A 21820-nucleotide genomic window follows, 5' to 3' on the forward strand; every position below is an offset into this window, starting at 1 on the left:
AGGGTGGGGGAGAGTCCATTCTTCTAGTTATATTTAGGATCTTTCTTTTCTCTTTTACTTTGTTACTGGATTTAATATTACATTGTGTTAAGTCTGATAAATTTCTTGGCTTTTAGTCATTTATAAAATTTGGTGGATATAAATACTTATTGCAGACTTTAGGTTTTAGGCTTTTAGGTTTGCAGAAAAGGAAAATAGTGATGCCTCTCTAAGTCAGATGAGAGGAAAATCTTTTGAAAATTTTCTTTGTGGAGAAAAGTTTATATTACATTTGTGTTAATTTCTTATAAATGATCACACCATATAGGCAGTGCTATCAACATGAAATGAGAGAGAGGAAATAAAGAAAATTTAAGCCTTGTATATTGTTTTACCATTCTGTTTTTCTTTCCCACGTGCCTTCTTTTTTTTCTTAAATTGGAGTATAGTTGATTTACAATGTTGTGTTAGTTTTTGCTGTACAGCAAAGTGAGCCAGTTATACATACATATATATCCACTCTTTTAGATTCTATTCCCATATAGGTTATTATAGAGTATTGTGCTCACCTGTGCTATACAGTAGGTTCTTATTAGTTATCTGTTTTATACATAGTAGTGTGTACATGTCAATCCCAATCTCCCAATTTATCCCTCCCCCTGCTTTCCCCCAAGTAACCACAAGTTTGCTTTCTACGTCTGTGACTGGACTTCTATTTTGTAAATAGGTTCATTTGTACCATTTCTTTAGAGTCCAATAAGCGATATCATATGATATCTGTCTTTCTCTGACTTACTTCACTCAGTATGACAATCTTTAGGTCCATCCATGTCGCTGCAAATGGCATTATTTTGTTCTTTTTTATTTTTTATTTTTTTTTTTTATTTTTTTTTCTTCTTTTTGCGGTATGCGGGCCTCTCACTGCTGTGGCCTCCCCCGTTGCGGAGCACAGGCTCCGGATGCGCAGGCCCAGCGGCCATGGCTCACGGGCCCAGCCGCTCCGCGGCATATGGGATCCTCCCAGACCGGGGCACGAACCCGTATCCCCTGCATCGGCAGGCGGACTCTCAACCACTGCGCCACCAGGGAGGCCCTGTTCTTTTTTATAAATGAGTAATATTCCATTGTATATGTGTACCACATCTTTTTTTAAAAAAATAAATTTATTTATTTATTTTTTGGCTGCATTGGGTCCTTGTTGCTGTGCGGGGGCTTCCTCTAGTTGTGGTGAGCAGGGGCTACTCTTCATTGCGGTGTGCAGCCTTCTCACTGTGGTGGCTTCTCTTGTTGTGGAGCATGGGCTCTAGGCGGGTGGGCTTCAGTAGTTGTGGCACGCGGGCCCAGTAGTTGTGGCTCGCGGGCTCTAGAGCACGGGCTCAGTAGTTGTGGCGCATGGTCTTAGTTGCTCCATGGCATGTGGGATCTTCCCGGACCAGGGCTTGAACCCGTGTTCCCTCCATTGGCAGGCGGGTTCTTAACCACTGCACCCACCAGGGAAGTCCCTGTGCCACATTTTCTTTATTCATTCCTCTGTTGACGGACATTTAGGTTGCTTTCATGTCTTGGCTATTGTAAATAGTGCTGCTATGAACATTGGGGTGCATGTATCCTTTCGAATTATGGTTTTCTCCATATATATGTGCAGGAGAGGGATTGCTGGATCATTTGGTAGCTTTGTTTTTAGTGTAGAGTGTAGGAGGGATCCCAACGATGTAGCAGGGTTCCTTTCCCCCACACCCTCTCCAGCATTTATTGTTTGTAGGTGATGGCCATTCTGACCGGTGTGAGGTGATACCTCATTGTAGTTTTGATTTGCATTTCTCTAATAATTAGTGACCATATGCCCTCTTCTTGAGCAGAGTTTTTATTATTTTTATGGAATCTTTTACCCTGCAGAGAGGAGAACAAAACTATACAGGGTGCTGCTCTTTGTGTTGAGAATAATGAAAGTGGCATCACCCAAATTTTACTCTGGGAGATGACTTGAAAGGTGGACTCATTGGAACCCAATGAAATAACAAAAATATAAATTAAAAAAGCTACAACAAAAACAATAACAATCTGAGTAAACAATAAAAAATACCATCGATGGACCAGCATTCTTTTTTTTTTTTTTTTCTTTTTGCAGTACGCACAGGCTCAGCGGCCATGGCTCACGGGCCCAGCCGCTCTGCAGCATGTGGGATCTTCCCGGACCGGGGCATGAACCCGTGTCCCCTGCATCGGCAGGCGGACTCTCAACCACTGTGCCACCAGGGAAGCCCCCTGGACCAGCATTCTTGAGGAATGTCTGAGAAGTAGTTAGTAGATAGGGACAGATCTACTGAGAGAAATACCTTGCAGAAACCATTGTCCGGAAAATGTGCAGAAGATTCCTGCAAAGTTAAGGGTGGGAGGCTTAAAGCAGCATCAAGGGATAGAAGGAGCAGGGGACGTGTGGGGGGTTCATCAGATCCAACTCCCTCATCCTCACTGATGTATGACACGGAGGGGACAGCAGTGTTGCTTTCTCACTGAGGCAGTGATGTGGGCACTAGGGCCAGGGAGACAGGGCTGAACCTGAGATGTCCACTGCATCCCTTGACGCAGAAGAGAAGCTGCCTCACGGACCTCCCGGCAGTGTGTCCTGTTTCTGCCAGAGCTGCCAAAGGCAGGCCACCTTAAGTACTACTATGGGGAAACAGACGTTCTCTAATAGAAATATAAATAGACTTTAAAAATCACACAACAATTGGAAAAAGCCAGTATTAAGAGAATACCACATTCAACAAACAGAGGAACTAATCTCCAAGAAAAAGGAAAAACTTTGGATTAACATGGTTTTCAGAAAGATGCAAGAGAATATTCTACTAATAAAAAAGCATACTAGACACTTTACAGATTTAAAATATACTCATTAAAGTAAAAGAATTGCTGAATTGACAAAATTGAAAAGCAAATTAGTAATCTGGAGAAGTAAGCTAAAGACTCACAAAAGAAAGGGATGAAAAGAAAGAGAAGTTAGGAGCTCTTGAAAGAAATCAAAGATGACACAAATAGATGGAGAGATATACCATGTTCTTGGATTGGAAGAATCAACATTATGAAAATGACTATATTACCCAAAGCAGTCTACAGATTCAATGCAATCCCTATCAAATTACCAGTGGCATTTTTTACAGAACTAGAACAAAAAAATCTTAAAATTTGTACGGAGACACAAAAGACCCCGAATAGCCAAAGCAGTCTTGAAGGAAAAAAATGGAGCTGGAGGAATCAGACTCCCTTACTTCAGACTATACTACAAAACTACAGTAATCAAGACAATATGGTACTGGCAAAAAACAGAAATATAGATCAATGGAACAGGATAGAAAGCCCAGAGATAAACCCACACACCTATGGTCAACTAATCTATGACAAAGGAGGCAAGGATATACTATGGAGAAAAGACAGTCTCTTCAATAAGTGGTGCTGGGAAAACTGGACAGCTACATGTAAAAGAATGAAATTAGAACACTCCCTAACACCATCCACAAAAATAAACTCAAAATGGATTAGAGACCTAAATGTAAGACCAGACACTATAAAACTCTTAGAGGAAAACATAGGAAGAACACTCTTTGACATAAATCACAGCAAGATCTTTTTTGTTCCACCTCCTAGAGAAATGGAAATAAAAACAAAAATAAACAAATGGGACCTAATGAAACTTAAAAGCTTTTGCAAAGCAAAGGAAACTACAAACAAGATGAAAAGACAGCCCTCAGAGTGGGAGAAAATACTTGCCAACGAATCAACCGACAAAGGATTAATCTCCAAAATATATAAACAGCTAATGAAGCTCAATATTAAAGAAACAAACAACTGAATCCAAAAATGGGCAGAAGACCTAAATAGACATTTCTGCAAAGAAGACTTACAGATGGCCAAGAAGCACATGAAAAGCTGCTCAACATCACTAATTATTAGAGAAATGCAAATCAAAACTACAATGAGGTATCACCTCACACCAGTTAGAATGGGCATCATCAGAAAATCTACAAACAGCAAATGCCAGTGAGGGTGTGGAGAAAAAGGAACCGTCTTGCACTGTTGGTGGGAATGTAAATTGATACAGCCACTATGGAGAACAGTATGGAGGTTCCTTAGAAACTAAAAATAGGGCTTCCCTGGTGGCGCAGTGGTTGAGAATCTGCCTGCCAATGCAGGGGACACGAGTTTGAGCCTTGGTCTGGGAAGATCCCACATGCCGCGGAGCAGCTAGGCCTGTGAGCCACAACTACTGAGCCTGCGCGTCTGGAGCCTGTGCCCCGCAACAAGAGAGGCTGTGACAGTGAAAGGCCTGAGCACCATGATGAAGAGTGGCCCCTGCTTGCCACACCTAGAGAAAGCCCTCACACAAAACAAAGACCCAACACAGCCAAAAATAAATAAATAAATAAATAATCCTTCCCTCTATTTAAAAAAAAAAAAAAAGAAGCTCAAAATAGAATTACCATATGACCCAGCAATTCCACTACTGGGCATATACCCAGAGAAAACCATAATTCAAAAAGAGTCATGTACCCCAATGTTCATTGCAGCACTATTTACAATAGCCAGGTCATGGAAGCAACCTAAATGCCTATTGACAGACAAATGGATAAAGAAGATATGGTATATATATACAGTAGAATATTACTCAGCCATAAAAAGCGAAATTGGGTCATTTGTAGAGACGTGGATGGATCTAGAGACTGTCATACAGAGTGAAGTAAGTCAGAAAGAGAAAAACAAATACCGTATATTAACACATATAAGTGGAACCTAGAAAAATGGTACAGATGAACCAGTTTGCAGGGCAGAAATAGAGACACAGATGTAGAGCACAAATGTATGGACACCAAGGGGGGAAAGTGGCGGGGGCGGGGGTGGGTGGTGGTGGTGGGATGAATTGGGAGATTGGGATTGACATATATACACTAATATGTATAAAGTAGATAAGTAATAAGAAACTGCTGTATAAAAAATAAATAAAATAAAATTCAAAAATTCAAAAAAAAAAAAATGTCCGAGGGGGGTTGGACTTTTGGCAGGGATGTGGTGGTGCTGGCAAGGAAGGAAAGTGAAGATGTATTAATGTCATTTCTTGTGTAAAAGGAGGTAAGAAAACCAATGAACCAGAGATGCTGATAGAAAAATATGAGTTTAAACATGTATATATGTGTATGTATGTATATTTACATATACATGTATGTGTATATACATATAAATACATAAATTTATGCATATAGTTAGCTAGAGTTAGAGTTGCCCTTATAAAAGGTACAACTTTCAAACTAATTGGAATGGGGGGAGAGTCTGCGGGCTGGCGGGGCAAAGAAAATCATGCTGAAAAGGCAGAAAAAAAGAACAAAGTATTTAAATTTAAAAACACACACACAAACCATAAAACAAAGATGGTAGGAATAAATCTAAACATATAAGTAAAGAGTACTTTGAATGTATTAAGGTTCTCTCAAAAAATACTGATTTTCAGATTGGGTAAAAAAGAAAACGAATACAGCTACATGCTGTTTACCAGGAGTTAAAGGTACAGCTAAAAAGAGAGAGATAGACACTTGGAAAGGTGGAAAATACAAGCACAGAAAAAGATAAGCCAGGAAAAGTTTAATGTAAAAATATAGATGGAGAACATTATCAGACAATAGCATTTAGGGTAAAATCTTGAATTGGCACAGACTTTTCATATGCTAAAGGGTTAAATCAAATCCCTAAGAAGATCTGAGTTACAAACATTAAGGCATCTAATAAAGCAGATTTGAGATATATAAAGGAAAAACTAATGATATACAAAGATCAACTGACAAATCCATATTCACGCTGGGGAGCTCGATACTAGTCTCTTTTTTTTTTTTTTTTTTGCGGCACGCGGGCCTCTCACTGTTGTGGCTTCTCCCGTTGCGGAGCACAGGCTCCAGACGCGCAGGCCCAGTGGCCATGGCTCACGGCCCCAGCCGCTCCGCGGCATGTGGGATCCTCCCGTACCGGGGCACGAACCCGCGTCTGCTGCATTGGCAGGCGGACTCTCAACCACTGCGCCACCAGGGAAGCCCCTGATACTAGTCTCTTTTATAGAAATCAACTGAGCAAGACAAATACAATGAAGGACACAGAGAAGTTGAGTTTTAACTAATAAGATAAAATGGTAAAATTGTCCTTGTATTTAAGGACCGCCAAATGGGCATTGTTATATACTGTTGATGGAAGTGTAAGTTGGTAATGTCTTTTTGAAAGACAATACTTAGAAACTTCTAGTAACTTTTCCTAAGTAAATACTGCATTTTTACCCAAAGATGTTGTCAAAAAAAGGTGTTCATTGCTTTGTGGTTTGATAGCAAACGTTTGAAAACTAAACTAAATGCCCATCATAGGGGAATGATTGAATAAATTGCCATACACCTATGCTATGGAATAGTGGTTAGCCATTAAAAAAAAGAATGAAATAGATCTGTATGGGTTATTATGGGAAGAGTGTCAAGATAGGTAATTAAGTGAAAAATATAAGATGCAGGACAATATAAACAATTTGGTGCCTTGCCTTAAAAGTTTCAAAAGGAGATTAACACATACATAGATAAACATGAGCATTTGTCTGCAAGGTTATACAAAGAACTGTTGTCAATGATTATCCTTAGGAAGAGGGATGGGGATTGGGGATGAGGGGGAGGAGGGAGGCTTTTACTGGTTGTTTTTGTACCTTTCTGTACTCTTCAAATATTCTGACTATATGGATGGAGTACTTTTAAGCTGTAGATGTACCTAAACTAGTTTATTTTATGGTATTTACTTCTATCTTATTTTTGTTGTCAAATTAATTTTGCTAGTAGTCCATCCTTTGTGTCCTTTTCAAGCAACAAGAGACATTTTATCCCTTTCAGACAACATTTTATTTTATTTTTAAATGTATTTATTTTATTTATTTATTTTTGGTTGTGTTGGGTCTTCGTTGCTGCGCGCAAACCTTCTCTCGTTGCAATGAGCGGGGGCCGCTCTTCGTTGCGGTGTGCGTGCTTCTCACTGCAGTGGCCTCTCTTGTTGCGTAGCACCACCGGCTCTAGGTGTGCGGGCTTCAGTAGTTGTGGCATGTGGGCTCAGTAGTTATGTCTCGTGGGCTTGTGGGCTCTAGAGCACAGGCTCAGTAGTTGTGGTGCATGGGCTTTGTTGCTTTGCGGCATGTGGGATCTTCCCGGAGCAGAGATAGAACTGGTGTCCCCTGCATTGGCAGGCGGATTCTTAACCACTGCACCACCAGGGAAGTCCCTCAGACAACATTTTAAATACCAAAGATTAAATAGGTCATGAAGGTTAATAAATATATGAACATGGAATGTATTACAAATAGGAGATCTGATCATAAAATAAGGATTATGTTTTTCACAAACCACACAACCACACTTACAAATCAGCGTCATTACTTTATAATCTTTATTATCTCTAAAACCATAATCCACTGAGCAGTGTCCTCCCAGGTTCCCAAGGCACCTTGTTCCAAGGCTGCCACCAGCAGTGGCACAGAAATGGGAGGACACATGGCAGTCTGGAGTGTGTGCGTGTATGTGTGAACACGTTGCCCAGGGTGCGTTCTGTAGATGGCTTAGTTTGTGTGCCGTTTCTTCTTACCTGAATTTTCTTGGTTCCATAGTAATACTGAATTAAGTGTCGACTGTCACGCTTAAATTTTTTTTGACATCTTTATTGGAATATAATTGCTTTACAATGTTGTGTTAGTTTCTGCTGTATAACAAAGTGAATCGGCTATATGTATACATACATTTCTGCTGTATAACAAAGTGAATCGGCTATATGTATACATACATGTCCATATCCCCTCCCTCTTGTGTGTCCCTCCCACCCTCCCTATCCCACCCCTCTAGGTGGTCATAAAGCACCAAGCTGATCTCCCTGTGCTATGCAGCTGCTTCCCACTAGCCATCCATTTTACATTTGGTAGTGTATATATGTCAGTGCTACTCTCTCACTTCATCCCAGCTTACCCTTCCCCCTCCCCATGTCCTCAAGTCCATGCTACGTCTCATGCTTAAATTTTTAAAGGCGATTTTCATGCTTAACAGAATCCTCCTGAACAGTTTCTGTGGTTGTGGACAGTGATGGCTGCCGTGCACTGGCGTGCCAGACACCAGGCTGAGCACTAGATGAATAACCACCCAGAGGAAAGCAGTGCCTCTCAGTTACCTAGGAAACTTCAGTCTGGTCTTGGTTGCTTTTCTGATGGTTACAGAGTTGACTTTTAGTGAATCTTAATGTTGGAATATTTGAACTGTCACGAAAGATTTCTAAACTAGCAAGCTGCTAAGAAATATTTAGAAAGGTATCTGGTAGAATGTAGCTCCACTGTGATTCTTAGCTTTTTGGTTGAAAAAGGAGTATGACATCTCCAAAGCTATTCTCAAGTAAATGCTTACCTCATACTTGAGAAAAGTATTCACCTATAAACCTGTCTTCTTAAGAATTTTCCTCTTCTTGCAGGGTAACACCATCCTCTGAAAATCCTAATGGTGCTACTTCTAGTGTCAGCCAAGGAAAACCTTCTCTAAGACGAATTAAAGGGAGACTACACAGAAGCAAAAGCCTTGATAGCATCGATTTCTGTGAACTCACTGTAAGTGGATTGTTTAACGCTTTTCTTCCTTTCCAAAGAATATGAAAAATTTGATTTTTAAATATTTTCATAAAAATGCAACAGGCTTATTTTGTGGTAAGCATTTTTTGGTAAAAACTGGTTTATCCAACAGGTTACTGACCAGCATAACTTTCTTAACCGTTATCCATAGATACATTTATGATAAGCGGTTCATAGTGATGATTCAAAGACCAAAATAAACAAATGTTTCCTGAACTCTACAACAAAAATTGAATTAAGGGGCTTCCCTGGTGGCGCAGTGGTTGAGAGTCCGCCTGCCGATGCAGGGGACACGAGTTCGTGCCCCGGTCTGGGAAGATCCCACATGCCACGGAGCGGCTGGGCCTATGAGCCATGGCCGCTGAGCCTGCGCGTCTGGAGCCTGTGCTCCGCAACGGGAGAGGCCACAACAGTGAGAGGCCCGCGTACCGCAAAAAAAAAAAAAAAAAAAAAAAAATTGAAATAAGTTCAGTGGATAATGTAAATTTCTTGGAAAATCACAAATCCACATATCAATGTAAGTACAGACCTAAGTATTTGATGAACCCCAAGCGCCCAACTTCCTGGTAGTTCCAGAAAATAGAGGTGCTCTCATATTATTAGGACAGACCCCATTTCAGTTAATGATGGGTTTTCTTCTCATTCTAAGTGATTAACATTAGTGATCTTTTTTTCCCCAGGCCTAGTGACAGGTTTTCACATTGGTATATGGTAAATTTATGCATGTTTTTAGAGGAACACTGGCCCTTTCAGACCCCACTGTCCTTTCCTATTAATTGTGTTGTCTTGGAAGAGCTACTGTAATGCCATAAAGGAAACACTAGAATTTTCCTAGCTGTAAGAAGGTCTTATTCACATTTATGTGTTGTAGCATTCATTGGCAAATTAATGGATGTTCGGGATGCTTAGACTAGATGTGTTCATTTCTCCCTTGAGCGCTGAAGAATTCAGAATTATAAAAGTACCGTTGACCATTATTGTTTCAAAAGGTGGTAACAAAGTGTGAAAGTAAAGCCTATCTTTTTTGAGGATATGACTGCTGCATCTTTTTTTTTTTTTTTTTTTTTTTTTTTTTGCGGTACACGGGCCTCTCACTGTTGTGGCCTCTCCTGTTGCGGAGCACAGGCTCCGGATGCTCAGGCTCAGTGGCCATGGCTCACGGGCCCAGCCGCTCCACGGCATGTGGGATCTGCCCGGACCGGGGCACGAACCCGCATCCCCTGCATCGGCAGGCGGACCCTCAACCACTGCGCCACCAGGGAAGCCCCTCGATTCCTTTTGTTGTCTGGGCTGGAGACCAGCGGCTGCTTTTCCCTCCAGCTCCCATTCACTGCCTGCCCCACGGCCTCACTTCTCGTCATGCGGGAAACCAGCCCACAGCAGAACACGCCTGAGCCTCATGTTCGGTTCACCTGGGACCCCGCTCCCCCACATCTTTCTCTCTCACGCACACATACCGCCACGACCACCAGTGTCTCGCCTGCCTCTAAAGTGGTCTCAGTTTACTAGAGAAGGCAGAAATGTAAACACACCACGCCATGGGCAGTAGTAGAGGCAGTGCAGGGTAACACCATCCTCTGAAAATCCTAATGGTGCTACTTCTAGGGTCAGCCAAGGAAAACCTTCTCTAAGACGAATTAAAGGGAGACTACACAGAAGCAAAAGCCTCGATAGCATCGATTTCACATCCGTGGCGTGGTGTGTTTACATTTCTGCCTTCTCTAGTAAACTGAGACATTTTAGAGGCAGGCGAGACAGCGGTGGTGGTGGCGGTATGTGTGCGTGAGAGAGAAAGATGTGTGGGAGCGGGGTCCCAGGGTACCCCCTGGGGAATATGGGTGCTCATCCCCCCCGGTGCAGAAGAGAGTCACGAAGAAGGTGACTCTTGCACTGGACCTGAAGGGTGCATCTGACTTTGTGGGGGAGGGGGCGGGGAGGAGGTCCCCAGGTTGAGGGAGCAGAGCAGGGAGTGGGGACGAGCTGAGAGCTGCCAGGGCCACGGTAGGGACCACAGTTGTTCTGACCCCGAGGGACAGGGTCAGTCTTGAGCCCCCACCCCGCCTCCTGTCTGGAGCTCCGCATTTATCCGTTCCGCTGCAGGAGGGAGGGCAGGGGGATGTGCACCATTTCACTTAAAAAGAAGGATTCCGCCACGACGATGCTTCTGTGAACTAAGAGGGCTCATGCTAGAACCAGAGGACATGGCCAGTTCAGGGGTGGGCAGCAGGAGGGGAGCGAGCAGGGGAGTTCACTGGTGGGTGATAGAGCAGCTGAGGAGGGCAGTTTCCAGAAGGGAGTGAGTGACCAGCAGATACGTGCAGCCTCAGATAGTGGCGGAGGGCAAAGGTGCCTTGGACCTTCCAGCGGTCAGAGAAGGTCACTTAAGGAGTGGGAATTAGAGTTTACCTTTTCTTTTACTTTTTATCTTGAGAGGAGGAATAATGTAATTTTTCATACAGTCACAGAACAAAGAGAGACACCACTGCTTCAAAATCTACAGAGCTGATGTCATGGGCTCTGACAGTTCCATCACCTCTCTGACAGCCCCTCCCCCAGGGCTATGAAGGGGGCACAGGGCAGTGGAACTCACCCTCCAGGTGCTGTGCTTACACTGGTGAGCAGGGTGGGGGGCTTTTGGAGGTGGCTTGTGACATTAGCCAAGGGCAGTGGGGTGACAGGCAGGCAGGCCAAAGGAGGTTGAAACTACAGAAATAAAAAGAATATTTTCCTGTGTGCTGAATGAGTAAGTCTATGGACATAATTGTTTTTTATCTAAAATGGATCTGCTTCAGGTTTTCAGAGGTGATCTTATATTATTTCATTACTTCTAACTCAAGAAACTGAATCATTTGATTTCCATATTTGTTACTGAACAGAATAAATAATCTCTGGGGAACATAAATAATGTACTTACCTGTGTCAGTATGCACACACACTATAATTTCAAGGATATGTAGAAATTGGTTATATTTATCTTTGGAGCAGATATTCTGTTCTTGCTAGTCTAAATAAAAGCACTTTAACTTATTTGGTTATTCTGTGACTTCTGAGCATTAGGATGACAAATGGAAGATTCAGAATGTGTAGTTTTCTATCTCTATGCCGTCTTCTATCTTAGAGAAGCCCAACATTTTGTGGTAACCAGACAGTGGTGAGGGCCGGCTGTGGGCCTGGTGCAGAGGGGGTGCAGGCATGCTCAGCGGGATGCCAGCTCTTGGCCTGAGCTGGGGCGGCCCTGAGAAAAGACACCAGGCGGAGGGACGCCTTTGGTGTCCTCAGTGCTTTATTGTGTTCTTTCCTGTGGCAAGTGGGGGAGGGTAATACTATAGTCATTTCCCTTCAGTGGTGACGTCGTAGCTTGTAGGAGGGCTTGTTCTTCAGAGCCTGATCTGGGTGCGGGCACAAGACCCAGTCCTCCCCACATCTCCGTGTGGCCTGTTTGTTCTGGGAGTCCCACTCTGACTCCCAGAGCAAACAGGCTCAGAACTTGAAAGTCCAGGTTGGCTGAATCCCCTCGAGGGCCCCTCTGTGAGGCACCTGCAGGTCCGGTGGCTGTTTTCCTTCTGGTCAGGTAGCTGCGCGTGTTCACATGGTCCAGGAAACCGGGCCTGAGCCTGGGAAGGGAGAGTGTCTTTGTAGGAAGACAGCCCAGGTGGCCTTCTCCCTGGGCAGGGCAGCTGGTGGCCACTTGGGGGCAGGGCTCCCCAGCAAGTGACCTGCCGCCCAGGCGGGGACAGCCGCTGGGGCCTGGCTGCCTAACAGCTTCATTCTTCGTACTTCTCGACTGTCACATCTCTGCTTAAATTTGTGACTGATGGACTTTAATGTGGAATGAAAGTGGAAGGCCTTTCCAATTTGAAGTTGTTTTGGTTGTTTGAATTTCTGGAAGCTGTTGATATTTAGAAGGTGCTGCTTAGGGCGGAGTAGAATTTGGAGCCACCTGAGCTTGTCTGAAGGTGATTTAAATGCCAGGGACTTTTGATGATTGGAGGATAACTGGTAGCAGAATGACAGCAGTGACTGTTTTCCTCTTTGCAATGAAAAATGAAAGTGCTTCCACCCTTCTTTAAGGACTCTGTGCTGCCAAAAAGAAGTCAAGCTCTTTTGTTGATTTTTTTTTTAGAAGTAACTTAGTTGAAATTCTTTAAAACTAGGTATGTACCTGTACTCCAAACATGACTGTAGCTTTTGATCGTTTTAAAAATCATGTTTTGATAGTCACTTCCATATTTTAATGTAACATGAACCATCTTTGTATGCATTTATTAACTTTGTTTCTCCATTCTCTATTGTGTATTCAATTTTGAAAGATTTATTATAATTAGAATGAAAATCATGAACTAGCTTTTTAAATATTTTACTTTTTTCCTTTTGATCTAACTATATACTTTGAGTTACTGCATTTTATTTCAGTAACTCATAATCACTGGCATTTTCCTACTAATTTGGCATGAAAATTCATTTTCAACATTTTGGATATTATATAATTCAGTATATTGTTGCTGATACTGTTCATATTTTAAAAATCTGTTTAACCTTTGGCTTCCACATAAATGTTATTCTTTTTACATGTCAAGTAAAATAAGCACGCTGTGTGTTCTGTGGGCACAGCAGAATGTTTAATGGACTGTGTAATTTTAAATGGTTCAAATGTTTATTTTTTCCGCCTTGAAATTGTTAGTGAGGTACATTGAGACTGGCAAGACTTGTTAATGCTTTGAGGCAGGGCCATAGTTTATTTCATCTAAATTTTGTTTTCGCGTAACACTTGGATTTAGCATCTGATAATTAGATTCCTTTCTAGTGAAGAGAAATGCTTTTCCTTATACTTTCTCATATTTAAGTGCATTTTGACCAGGGCAAAAGAAGAGCTTTACTGAAGTTGCTGAGTTATCAAGACCATCCTTTAGGAAAGGGTCAAAGTCATGCCATTGCCTTTCCTGACTTACTCTCAGGAAGATGGTGTGTTCAGTGTGACTTTGCATGTCATTTTGTGTCTTGGACAGGGTCAGTGTTGTCTGTTTTAGGTTGTATACTTGTTATTTCCTTTGTATGTCCTGTGCAGATGGTATCTGATAACTGCTTTTTAAAAAAAATTAATTTATTATTCATTTATTTAATGTTTTTGGCTGTGTTGGGTCTTTGTTGCTGCACGCAGGCTTTCTCTAGTTGCAGTGAGCGAGGGCTGCTCTTCGTTGCGGTGCACGGGCTTCTCACGCGGTGGCTTCTCTTGTTGCGGAGCACGGGTTCTAGGCGCGCGGGCTTCAATAGTTGTGGCACACAGGCTCAGTAGTTGTGGCTCGAGAGCTCTAGAGTACAGGCTCAGTAGTTGTGGCGCACGGGCTTAGTTGCTCCGCAGCATGTGGGATCTTCCAGGACCAGGGCTTGAACCCACATCCCCTGCATTGGCAGGCAGATTCTTAACCACCGCACCACTAGGGAAGTCCCCGATAACTGCTTTTTGAAGCTATTAAATTCTGCTTTGTGGTGTGATCATGAAGAAGTACGGTAGTGCCACTGGGTTTTAGCATGCTGGCTTTTTCTTCGTTTTCATTTCAGAATATACAATATATAAAATTTTTCTGTTTTCTCAGAATTATTTTGGATCATTTTTTAAAAAACATAATATCAATTCCTTTGTTTGGATGGTATAAGATGAGACAGTCAAGAAATAATCCAGTAGAAACCAACACACTTGTAAGTCTAAGGATCCCTAAATCTTTGTTCAAGATTTGATTTTCCAGGATATGACCACCTGATATTAACCTTTTCTTTTTTGTTTTTGACTGACTGAACAGTTTCACATATACTGTACTCTTAAAATGATGATCTTCTCTGAGCGTAAATCCTAGAGCATTCACATTATATATAATATATGATTATGAAATATAACGGAGTCTGTAATAGTGTTGTTTGCTGACCGCTAAAAGAGTAATGTAGATTTCAGAGTTTGGTTATAACACTTACCACAACTTAAAATAAGTAGTGAGTGAAATGACCACCTGTTGTGGCATGGGTGTTTGCCTGTAGATTTGATGAGAGATGGGTTGGAGATCAGTAGAAAATGAGAGGAAATTGCAAGCAAGGGAGCCAGGGGTGAGGAGACCAGCGGCCATGTAGCTGGACTCCAGCAGCGCAGCCAGGGTCCTGAATGCAGAGTCTAACTGTCAACCCAGGGTAGAGCAGTCTAAAGGCCAGGTTTTTTTTCAGCTAAGTATAGTGATGTGAAATTGAAAGTGAAGGGACCCCTAATAATTCCTGGGCTTAAGAGGAAATCAGGACCCTCAGCAGAAAAAAGCTGATCCTTTGCCTGGACATTGGTTGGAAATGAGTGCAGTAAGTGGGGGTCCAGGGTCATACTGCAGTCCCAGCAGGTACCCGGAGTCCAAGCTGAAACCAAGCCGGGAGTTGAGTGATCAGAGTTGCAGGTGTGAGAAAGAAACGCTCAACTTGGAGAGCCAGTGGGTGGCCCTCTAGATCCCACAGGAAGGCTGGACGCTTGGTCAGCAGCTTAGGAACTTGCTGGAGCCAAAGCAACAGGGATGAGCATCAGTGTCTACAGTGAAGACCAGGGGAGCCAGGTACTGACAACACAGATAAAATAATACAGTGAAGAGTGAGCAGACCACTGTATTTAGTGAGAGTTAAACATACTCTATAGAAGTTTGTCATTTTCAATATATGCCATTTTTTAAAAATGGGAGAGTATTGAGCATCTTCACATGCCTGGGGGAACCTTCAGAGATACCAGAGGGAGCAGGGACAGAGAGATGGAGGGCTCTGCTGCTGTGGGGACGGGGTGGGGGGGCAGTGGTGGGTGGAATTCACAGCACAGAGTAAGGACCCCACCCCCCCCGGAGAGGAGGAACTGAATGAATAGTTGTGTATAGAGGTAAGGTGGGGCTGGGAGGTAGTTCATTTTCTAAGAGGGCATTGAGATTGCCAGTCGAGGGAGAAGGAGTAGTTAAGATTTCTAGAGAGGTGATGATGCAGGATTGCTGCTGAGGGACAAAGAGAGAGGAAATGACTGGGAACATGAGTAGGGACTCCCGGGCATGGTTGAGGGACCCCAGAGGTCGGAGACCATGACCGCATGGGGCGAGCCTGTGTGATTCTCTCCAGAAGGGCTCTGGAGCCTGAGGGGCGCAGTGGAGAGAGGGCTGGCCAGTTCAGAAGGGAGTGTGCAGTGAAGGACAGGGGGAATTGAGATTAAAGGTGAGAGGATGACGGAGATGATGGCCCCTGGGACCAGGACATGAAGTCAGAAGGGATCGGGCGGCTGGGGCCTTGGTGCAGAATTCAAGAGCTTTGGCTTGAGTTCTGCGCGTAGAAGTTTAAGAAGTTGTCGGGAGTAGTGGTGACTGAGACCAGGTGTGGCTTTGGGAGTGGACAGTTGGAATGGAGTGGGGGTCAGGGTCCTCCCAGAGCTGGTCAAGTCATTTGGAGTGAGTGACCACGGGCGGTGAAATGGCAATTCCCCACTGTCCTTCCCTGGTCATGTTAACACTGCTCTGGACGACTCTTGTAAAGCCACCAGCACCTTACTGGAGACACAAGAATTTTAAGAAAATGCCTGACAGTAATTGCTGAAAGCGATAGGGGCTTAGAGAGTCGAGTACTTGCTCCTCTGATGGGAGCAGAGGAGGTGACTAAGATGTTTAGAAGGTAAATATAAGGAGTTTAAAAGGGAACAAAATTTGAGAAATTTGAGAATAAGGAACCTCTGAAGGAAGAGAGAAGAAATGGCTTGTGGAGTGCTATCAACTAACTGGAGAGTTAAATGCTGAGTGTTAGGAGATGCACACGTGTTGCGAGGGGCACGTGTAGGTAAACAGAGGAAGCATGCGTGGAAGGTGGGAGGATGTGGGTACTTTGTGACTTCATTTCGAAGATCATTCTCCATACGCTTCTGAGAGTTTCCCTCTAGTGGCATGGATTTGATATTACCTCAGAGACCTCCACCCTTAGCTGACTAATTTATCTTATCCTATAGGAAGATGACAGCTATTTCAGAAATTAGAATTATCGAACATTTTGTAAATCCACAGTCAAATGAAAATCTGTGCAAACTTTATTTACTTCCTCAGATCACATCAACTCTTCACACCCTCCTTGTAATAAAGCTAATTAGCTTTTGCCTCTAATAAATGTTTGTATTTGAAGTTGAAAACCACTTTAGAAGTTCCAGATACTTCAGTCATAAGCTTAGAAGATATACACTTAGAAGATAAATGTTCTTTTTAAAATTTTATTATGCATAAATTTTAGATCTTTTTTTTAAGGAGTAATTAAAGAGGTCAGCGTTCTTCTTTCTCCAGTTCATTGGGTTTATGGTACGGGGTTGTCTTCATTAGTGTTTTAATTTGGTGTCATTCAAGGTGGGGCGAGGTGAGGAGGGGTGTAGAGGATGTGGAGGGAGCTGGGAAGGTCACAGCCCCAGCCGTGCGTCCCTGTTACCGACAGAGAACCGTGAGTCATCACATTCCTGCTGGAATTACAGATGTTTAGGAAAACATGGGTTGGTTGGGTTATTCCACCTTGAATTGTTTTGCTTTTAATTTTGTATCTTAAACTAGCAATTATGCAGTTGACCAGGTAGCACAGAAACATTCATTACGTGTAGCATTCTCCAGTTGTGTGGATAGACACTGTCAAAAAATAATATTAAATAAATCAGGACTTTCCTTCTTTTAAGGAAATAAGAGCTTGTCAGTCATTTGTGTCAGTGGTTAGCTAGTTTTAAAAATTCCCCTTAGCATCAGTATTTATGAAGTTTCTCTCAAATCTTGGTTCTCCTGCCATGAGTGACTTGAAGCAAAGACATAATGAGGTTTTTTTTTTTCTTTTTTTGTATTTCTAGTATTCTGTCAGATACAGCAGCTTACTGGGGATGCGTCTTGATTCAAATAGACTTTTGTCCCATGCCAGATCTTAGTGGTAAAATGACCAAGTTTACCTGGCTTGAGGCTCTCCTCCCGTCTGTCATCAGCTTGGGGACAGCTCTGTGGTGACACCAGTCCTTTTCTCCCGCTGCCCTCGGGTCTCTGCGTCCTCCTTTTCTCTCTCTTCCTACATCCGCAGTCTCTCAGTGGATTGGGTTAAACTTCTGCTGATTTGTCACCTTTGCTTCCTGCCTGATTTGCTGACTGTGAAGTCCACACACACATCTTTATCTCCTGTTTTCTTCACATCCTTGTAATCTGATATTTTCACCATGGCCCTCTTGGATGCCTTTTCTTCACTCATTCTCCTTAACTTCTTTGCAGGATCTGGCGGTTGAGCAGTATCCTCTTCTGGAAATTCTTCCACAGTATCCTGCTTCTTGTCCTAACCTCTCTGATTTTGCCTTCTGTTTGTCCAGGAGTTCTTTAACCCACCATCTTAATGTGGTCCTTATCCCAGCGTTAAGCCTTCACTCCTGTTACAGTTCCTTCCTCCAAGAGTGGTTTTAACTCTTGTTGCTCTAAGAAGACCTCCTGAGTCGGCTTGCATCTCCTGCTGATTGATGGGTGTCATCACTTGAAATGACCTGCCCTCACTTCAGACCCAATTTGTCATGCATGTTAGGTTAATGTATACATTACAGTGTAATGTATGGATACATGTCTGTATCATATTAATACAAAGTCTAGAAAAAAATTCCAAAATATTAACAAGGATGTGTGTGTGCATGAAGGATTATTAATGATTTTTATGTTTTTCTATATTTGTTTCTTTTCTATTTAATTTTAACATTTTAATTATTTAATATTTCAAATGTATATTTTAATATCTTTATAAAATTTCTACAATTATGAGTTATTTTATAATCATAAAAATAGTTAAAATACATTAGTTTTAATATATTTTAATAGTTCTAATACTATTCAAATCAGTTTTAGAATTCTATGTTGGAAGTGACAGTAAGAGAAAAAGAATACTCTCAGAGAAGCTAAATATTCATTTTTCAAAATGGAAGCAAAAAAATGGAGACTTTTCACACTTGTAAAAATAACTAAGTTATTTGGAGAGAAGATTGATTATTGATTTGTAGGAATTCCTTGTATGTTGTAGTTATTAGTCCTCTAATGGTAATATGCATTGCAAACATCTTCTTGTCTGTGGTTTACCTTTCTATTTCGTGTTCATAATTTTAATGTAGGCATGTTTATTGGTCTTTTCCTTTATGATTTTTATTCTTTTAATGTCTTGTTTAAAAACCCCCTTTTTTCTCCAAGCCATAAAGATGTTCTCCCTTATATCTTTAAAAATGTTTTAATGTTTCCTTTTCACATTTGAGTCTTTAATCCTGAAATTTAACTTTTTCGGTGTGGTGAAAGGTAGAGATTACCTTATTATTTTCAGTATGGATACTATACATGGAATGTTTCATCCTTTCATACTGATCTGTAATACCTTGTCTGTCAAACAGAAAGTTCCCATGTATGTGTGGATCTGTTTCTCCCTTTCCTTTTCCATTGGTCTGTTTACCTAGTCGGGTGTTAAAACCACACTGTGTTAATTACTATAACTTACAAACAAATCTTGAAAACTGGTAGGTGCCTTCCCACCTCACCCTAGTTATTTAAAGTTGCTTTGGCTACACTTGGCCCTTCGACCTTCCTTACACATTTTATAATCAATCTGTCAAATTCCACACAAAACACCCATGGGAGTTTGATTGGAATTACATTGAATATATAGAATTAGAATGGGGGAGAATTAATCTCTTTATAGTTTGGACTCTTATTATACTTGGATAGAGCACATCTATCTATTCTAAAATGGTTTTCAATAAAGTTCTATCTTGTATGACTTGTTAGATTTGTTACAGAGTTTTTGGTCATTGTAAATGGCTTAAATTTTATTTTCACTTTCTAACTTTGCTGATGTATAGATGTGTAATCGACTTGTGTATTTTCACGTTATAACCAGCAGCCTGTCATTTTAATGCTAATAGTGTCTGAATTTCTTGGTGATTCTCTGTATATTCTGCTGCTTCCTGCGTGTTGTGATGGGTTTGTCTGGTCCCAGCCCTCATGCCACCATGCCGTCTTCCCTCTGTGCCAGGCATTCCAGTGCATGGCTGGATGGGGGCCATGATAATGGCCCCTTAACTTCTAATGCTTCATCCTTAAGGGTGGCATTTGCTGTATATTTTTGTAGATCACCTTCATCAGGTTAGAGAACTCCTCGTCTCAGTTTTCTAAGAATTTGTGTCATGAATGAGTGTTAAATTTTAAAGAGTACTTTTTCTATACCTATTAAGATAATGCAGTGTTTCTCCCCTGATCTTAATTGACATGTTCATATCAATGTGGTGAATTATAAAATTCTACTATTGTAATTTCTAGTATGAAACTGTTTTTGTGTCACTTGGATAAATTATACTTGAAAATGTTGTTGTTGTTATTTAAGACTTTGCAAAATTGGGTTTCCTAACATTTTTAGAAAGATTTTTACATCTGTTAGAAACTGAGATGTTGGTGCTGTTCTTATGTGCTTTGGTTTCTGGGTTTTCCTATCTTCATTATATGAGTTGGGGATGATTCCTTCTCTTCTTCTTTGGAGTAGTTTGTGTAGAGATTTATCTGCATCTTGGATGTTTGATATAACTTGCCTGAAGTATCATCGAGAGCTGATTTTTGTTTGTTTCTAGTATGTTTTGAGGAGTAGATATTGAACTGCTGATTCAATTTCTTGAGTTAATTTCGATGCTATATTTTTCTTAAAAACTCCATTCTCCCTCAAAATTTCACTTGTATTTGCAAAAAGTTGTTTACTGTATTCTGTCTTTTTTTTTTTTAGTGTCAGCTGTATGTGTAGTTGTGACCCTTTTTTTCATTCCTGATACTGCTTCTTTACACCTTCTATATTTTTCTTTAGTCAAAGAGCCAGCTTTTGATTGTGTTGCTTCTTGTTGTGGTTTGTTTTTAGTTTCATCATTCTGCTCATACTCTCTTACCCTCTGCTCATTCTTCCTCTCATGTTTGAGTTGCACATTTAGCTCAGTGGTTTTCAGTCTTCTTTTCTAATATACACTTAAAACACCAGATTTCTAAGTAGTGATTTAGCTGAGTCCTATATATTTCAATATTTAGTTCTTTCATTGTCATTAAAGTTTTAAGTATTTTCTAATATCCTTTATGGTTTCTTCTCTGACCTATGATTATTTGGAGCTGTGTCCATAAGTTTCCAAGAAGAAGGGCACAAATTGGTTACCTTTTTGCCCCAGATTTCTGATTTCATTGTTGTAAGATAATGTGGTCTGTGTGATAATGATTCTATGATAATTGTTGAAATGTGCATTATTGCCTAATAAAGTCAGTTTTTTTAAAATGCCTGTGGGTTGAAAATAATGAGTTCTCTAATCTCTTTATATTAGGCTTATGAGTTGCTAATCAGATTTTCTCTACTTGATCAATTAATTTACTGAAATAAGTGTGTTAACTCCTGCTACTGTGGTAGTTGGGGTTATCCATTTTTTCCTTCCAGTGATCAAGTTTTGCTGTTAGAAGTTTACTTGTGTAATTCCCTTGGTGTATATGTGCGTGTGTTTCTGCTGGTTGTATAACCTAGATGTAGAATTACTATATATTAGCTTGTGCATGTGTTCAGTTTTATGAGATGACACTGCACAGTTTTCTAAAGTGGTTTAAACAGTTTATAATCTCACGAGTGCTGCATGAGAGTTCCCGTTACACTATTTTTAGCAGCACTTGGTGTTGTCAGGTTTTTAGTTTTAGCCATCGTAGTTGGGGTGTGATAGTAGCACATGGTGGTTTAAGTGTGCATGTCTGTAATAACTAATGAGACTGGGCCTCTTTTCATATGTTTCTTGGTTCTCCTTTGCAGTTTCCAACTCTCTGTCTGAACAGTCTTGTTTTTTATCTTGTTGAACACAATAACAAAGTTATTTTACACTTTGTGTCTCACTCTCTAATATTCAGAGTGATTGTGTGAGTATTCTACTGCTTGTGAGGTTTTTTCCATAGAGTCTTGTCTTTTTGTATGTTTGGTTATTTTTTATTGAGTGAGTGCCAAAAAGATTTAAAAAACTAAAAATAAATTGAGGTCTAGTCTTCTTCCACAATGCATTTGTGTGCGTTTCTGCCAGGCACTTGGAATCTGTTGCAACTCCTGGGTCCAATTCCAAGGACTTAGGTGGTTCAGAACTGAACCTGTGAAGTGCCTGTG

General features: G+C 41.3%; 1 protein-coding gene across 3 annotated transcripts in view; it reads left to right on the plus strand.

The window, feature by feature from the left end:
• Positions 1–21820, plus strand: part of TJP1 (tight junction protein 1) — a gene marked incomplete at its 5' end in the record, with an annotated part of 252576 nt that overhangs the window by 12012 nt on the left and 218744 nt on the right. For all 3 annotated transcript variants that reach the window (XM_082618294.1, XM_082618296.1, XM_082618298.1), the window contains one exon: positions 8491–8623. In XM_082618294.1, the coding sequence (XP_082474420.1) occupies positions 8491–8623 (133 nt within the window). The remainder of the gene's footprint in view (positions 1–8490; positions 8624–21820) is intronic.

This window comes from Mesoplodon mirus (assembly GCF_964341445.2).
Source record: "Mesoplodon mirus genome assembly, chromosome: 4".
Lineage (NCBI taxonomy): Eukaryota > Metazoa > Chordata > Mammalia > Artiodactyla > Ziphiidae > Mesoplodon > Mesoplodon mirus.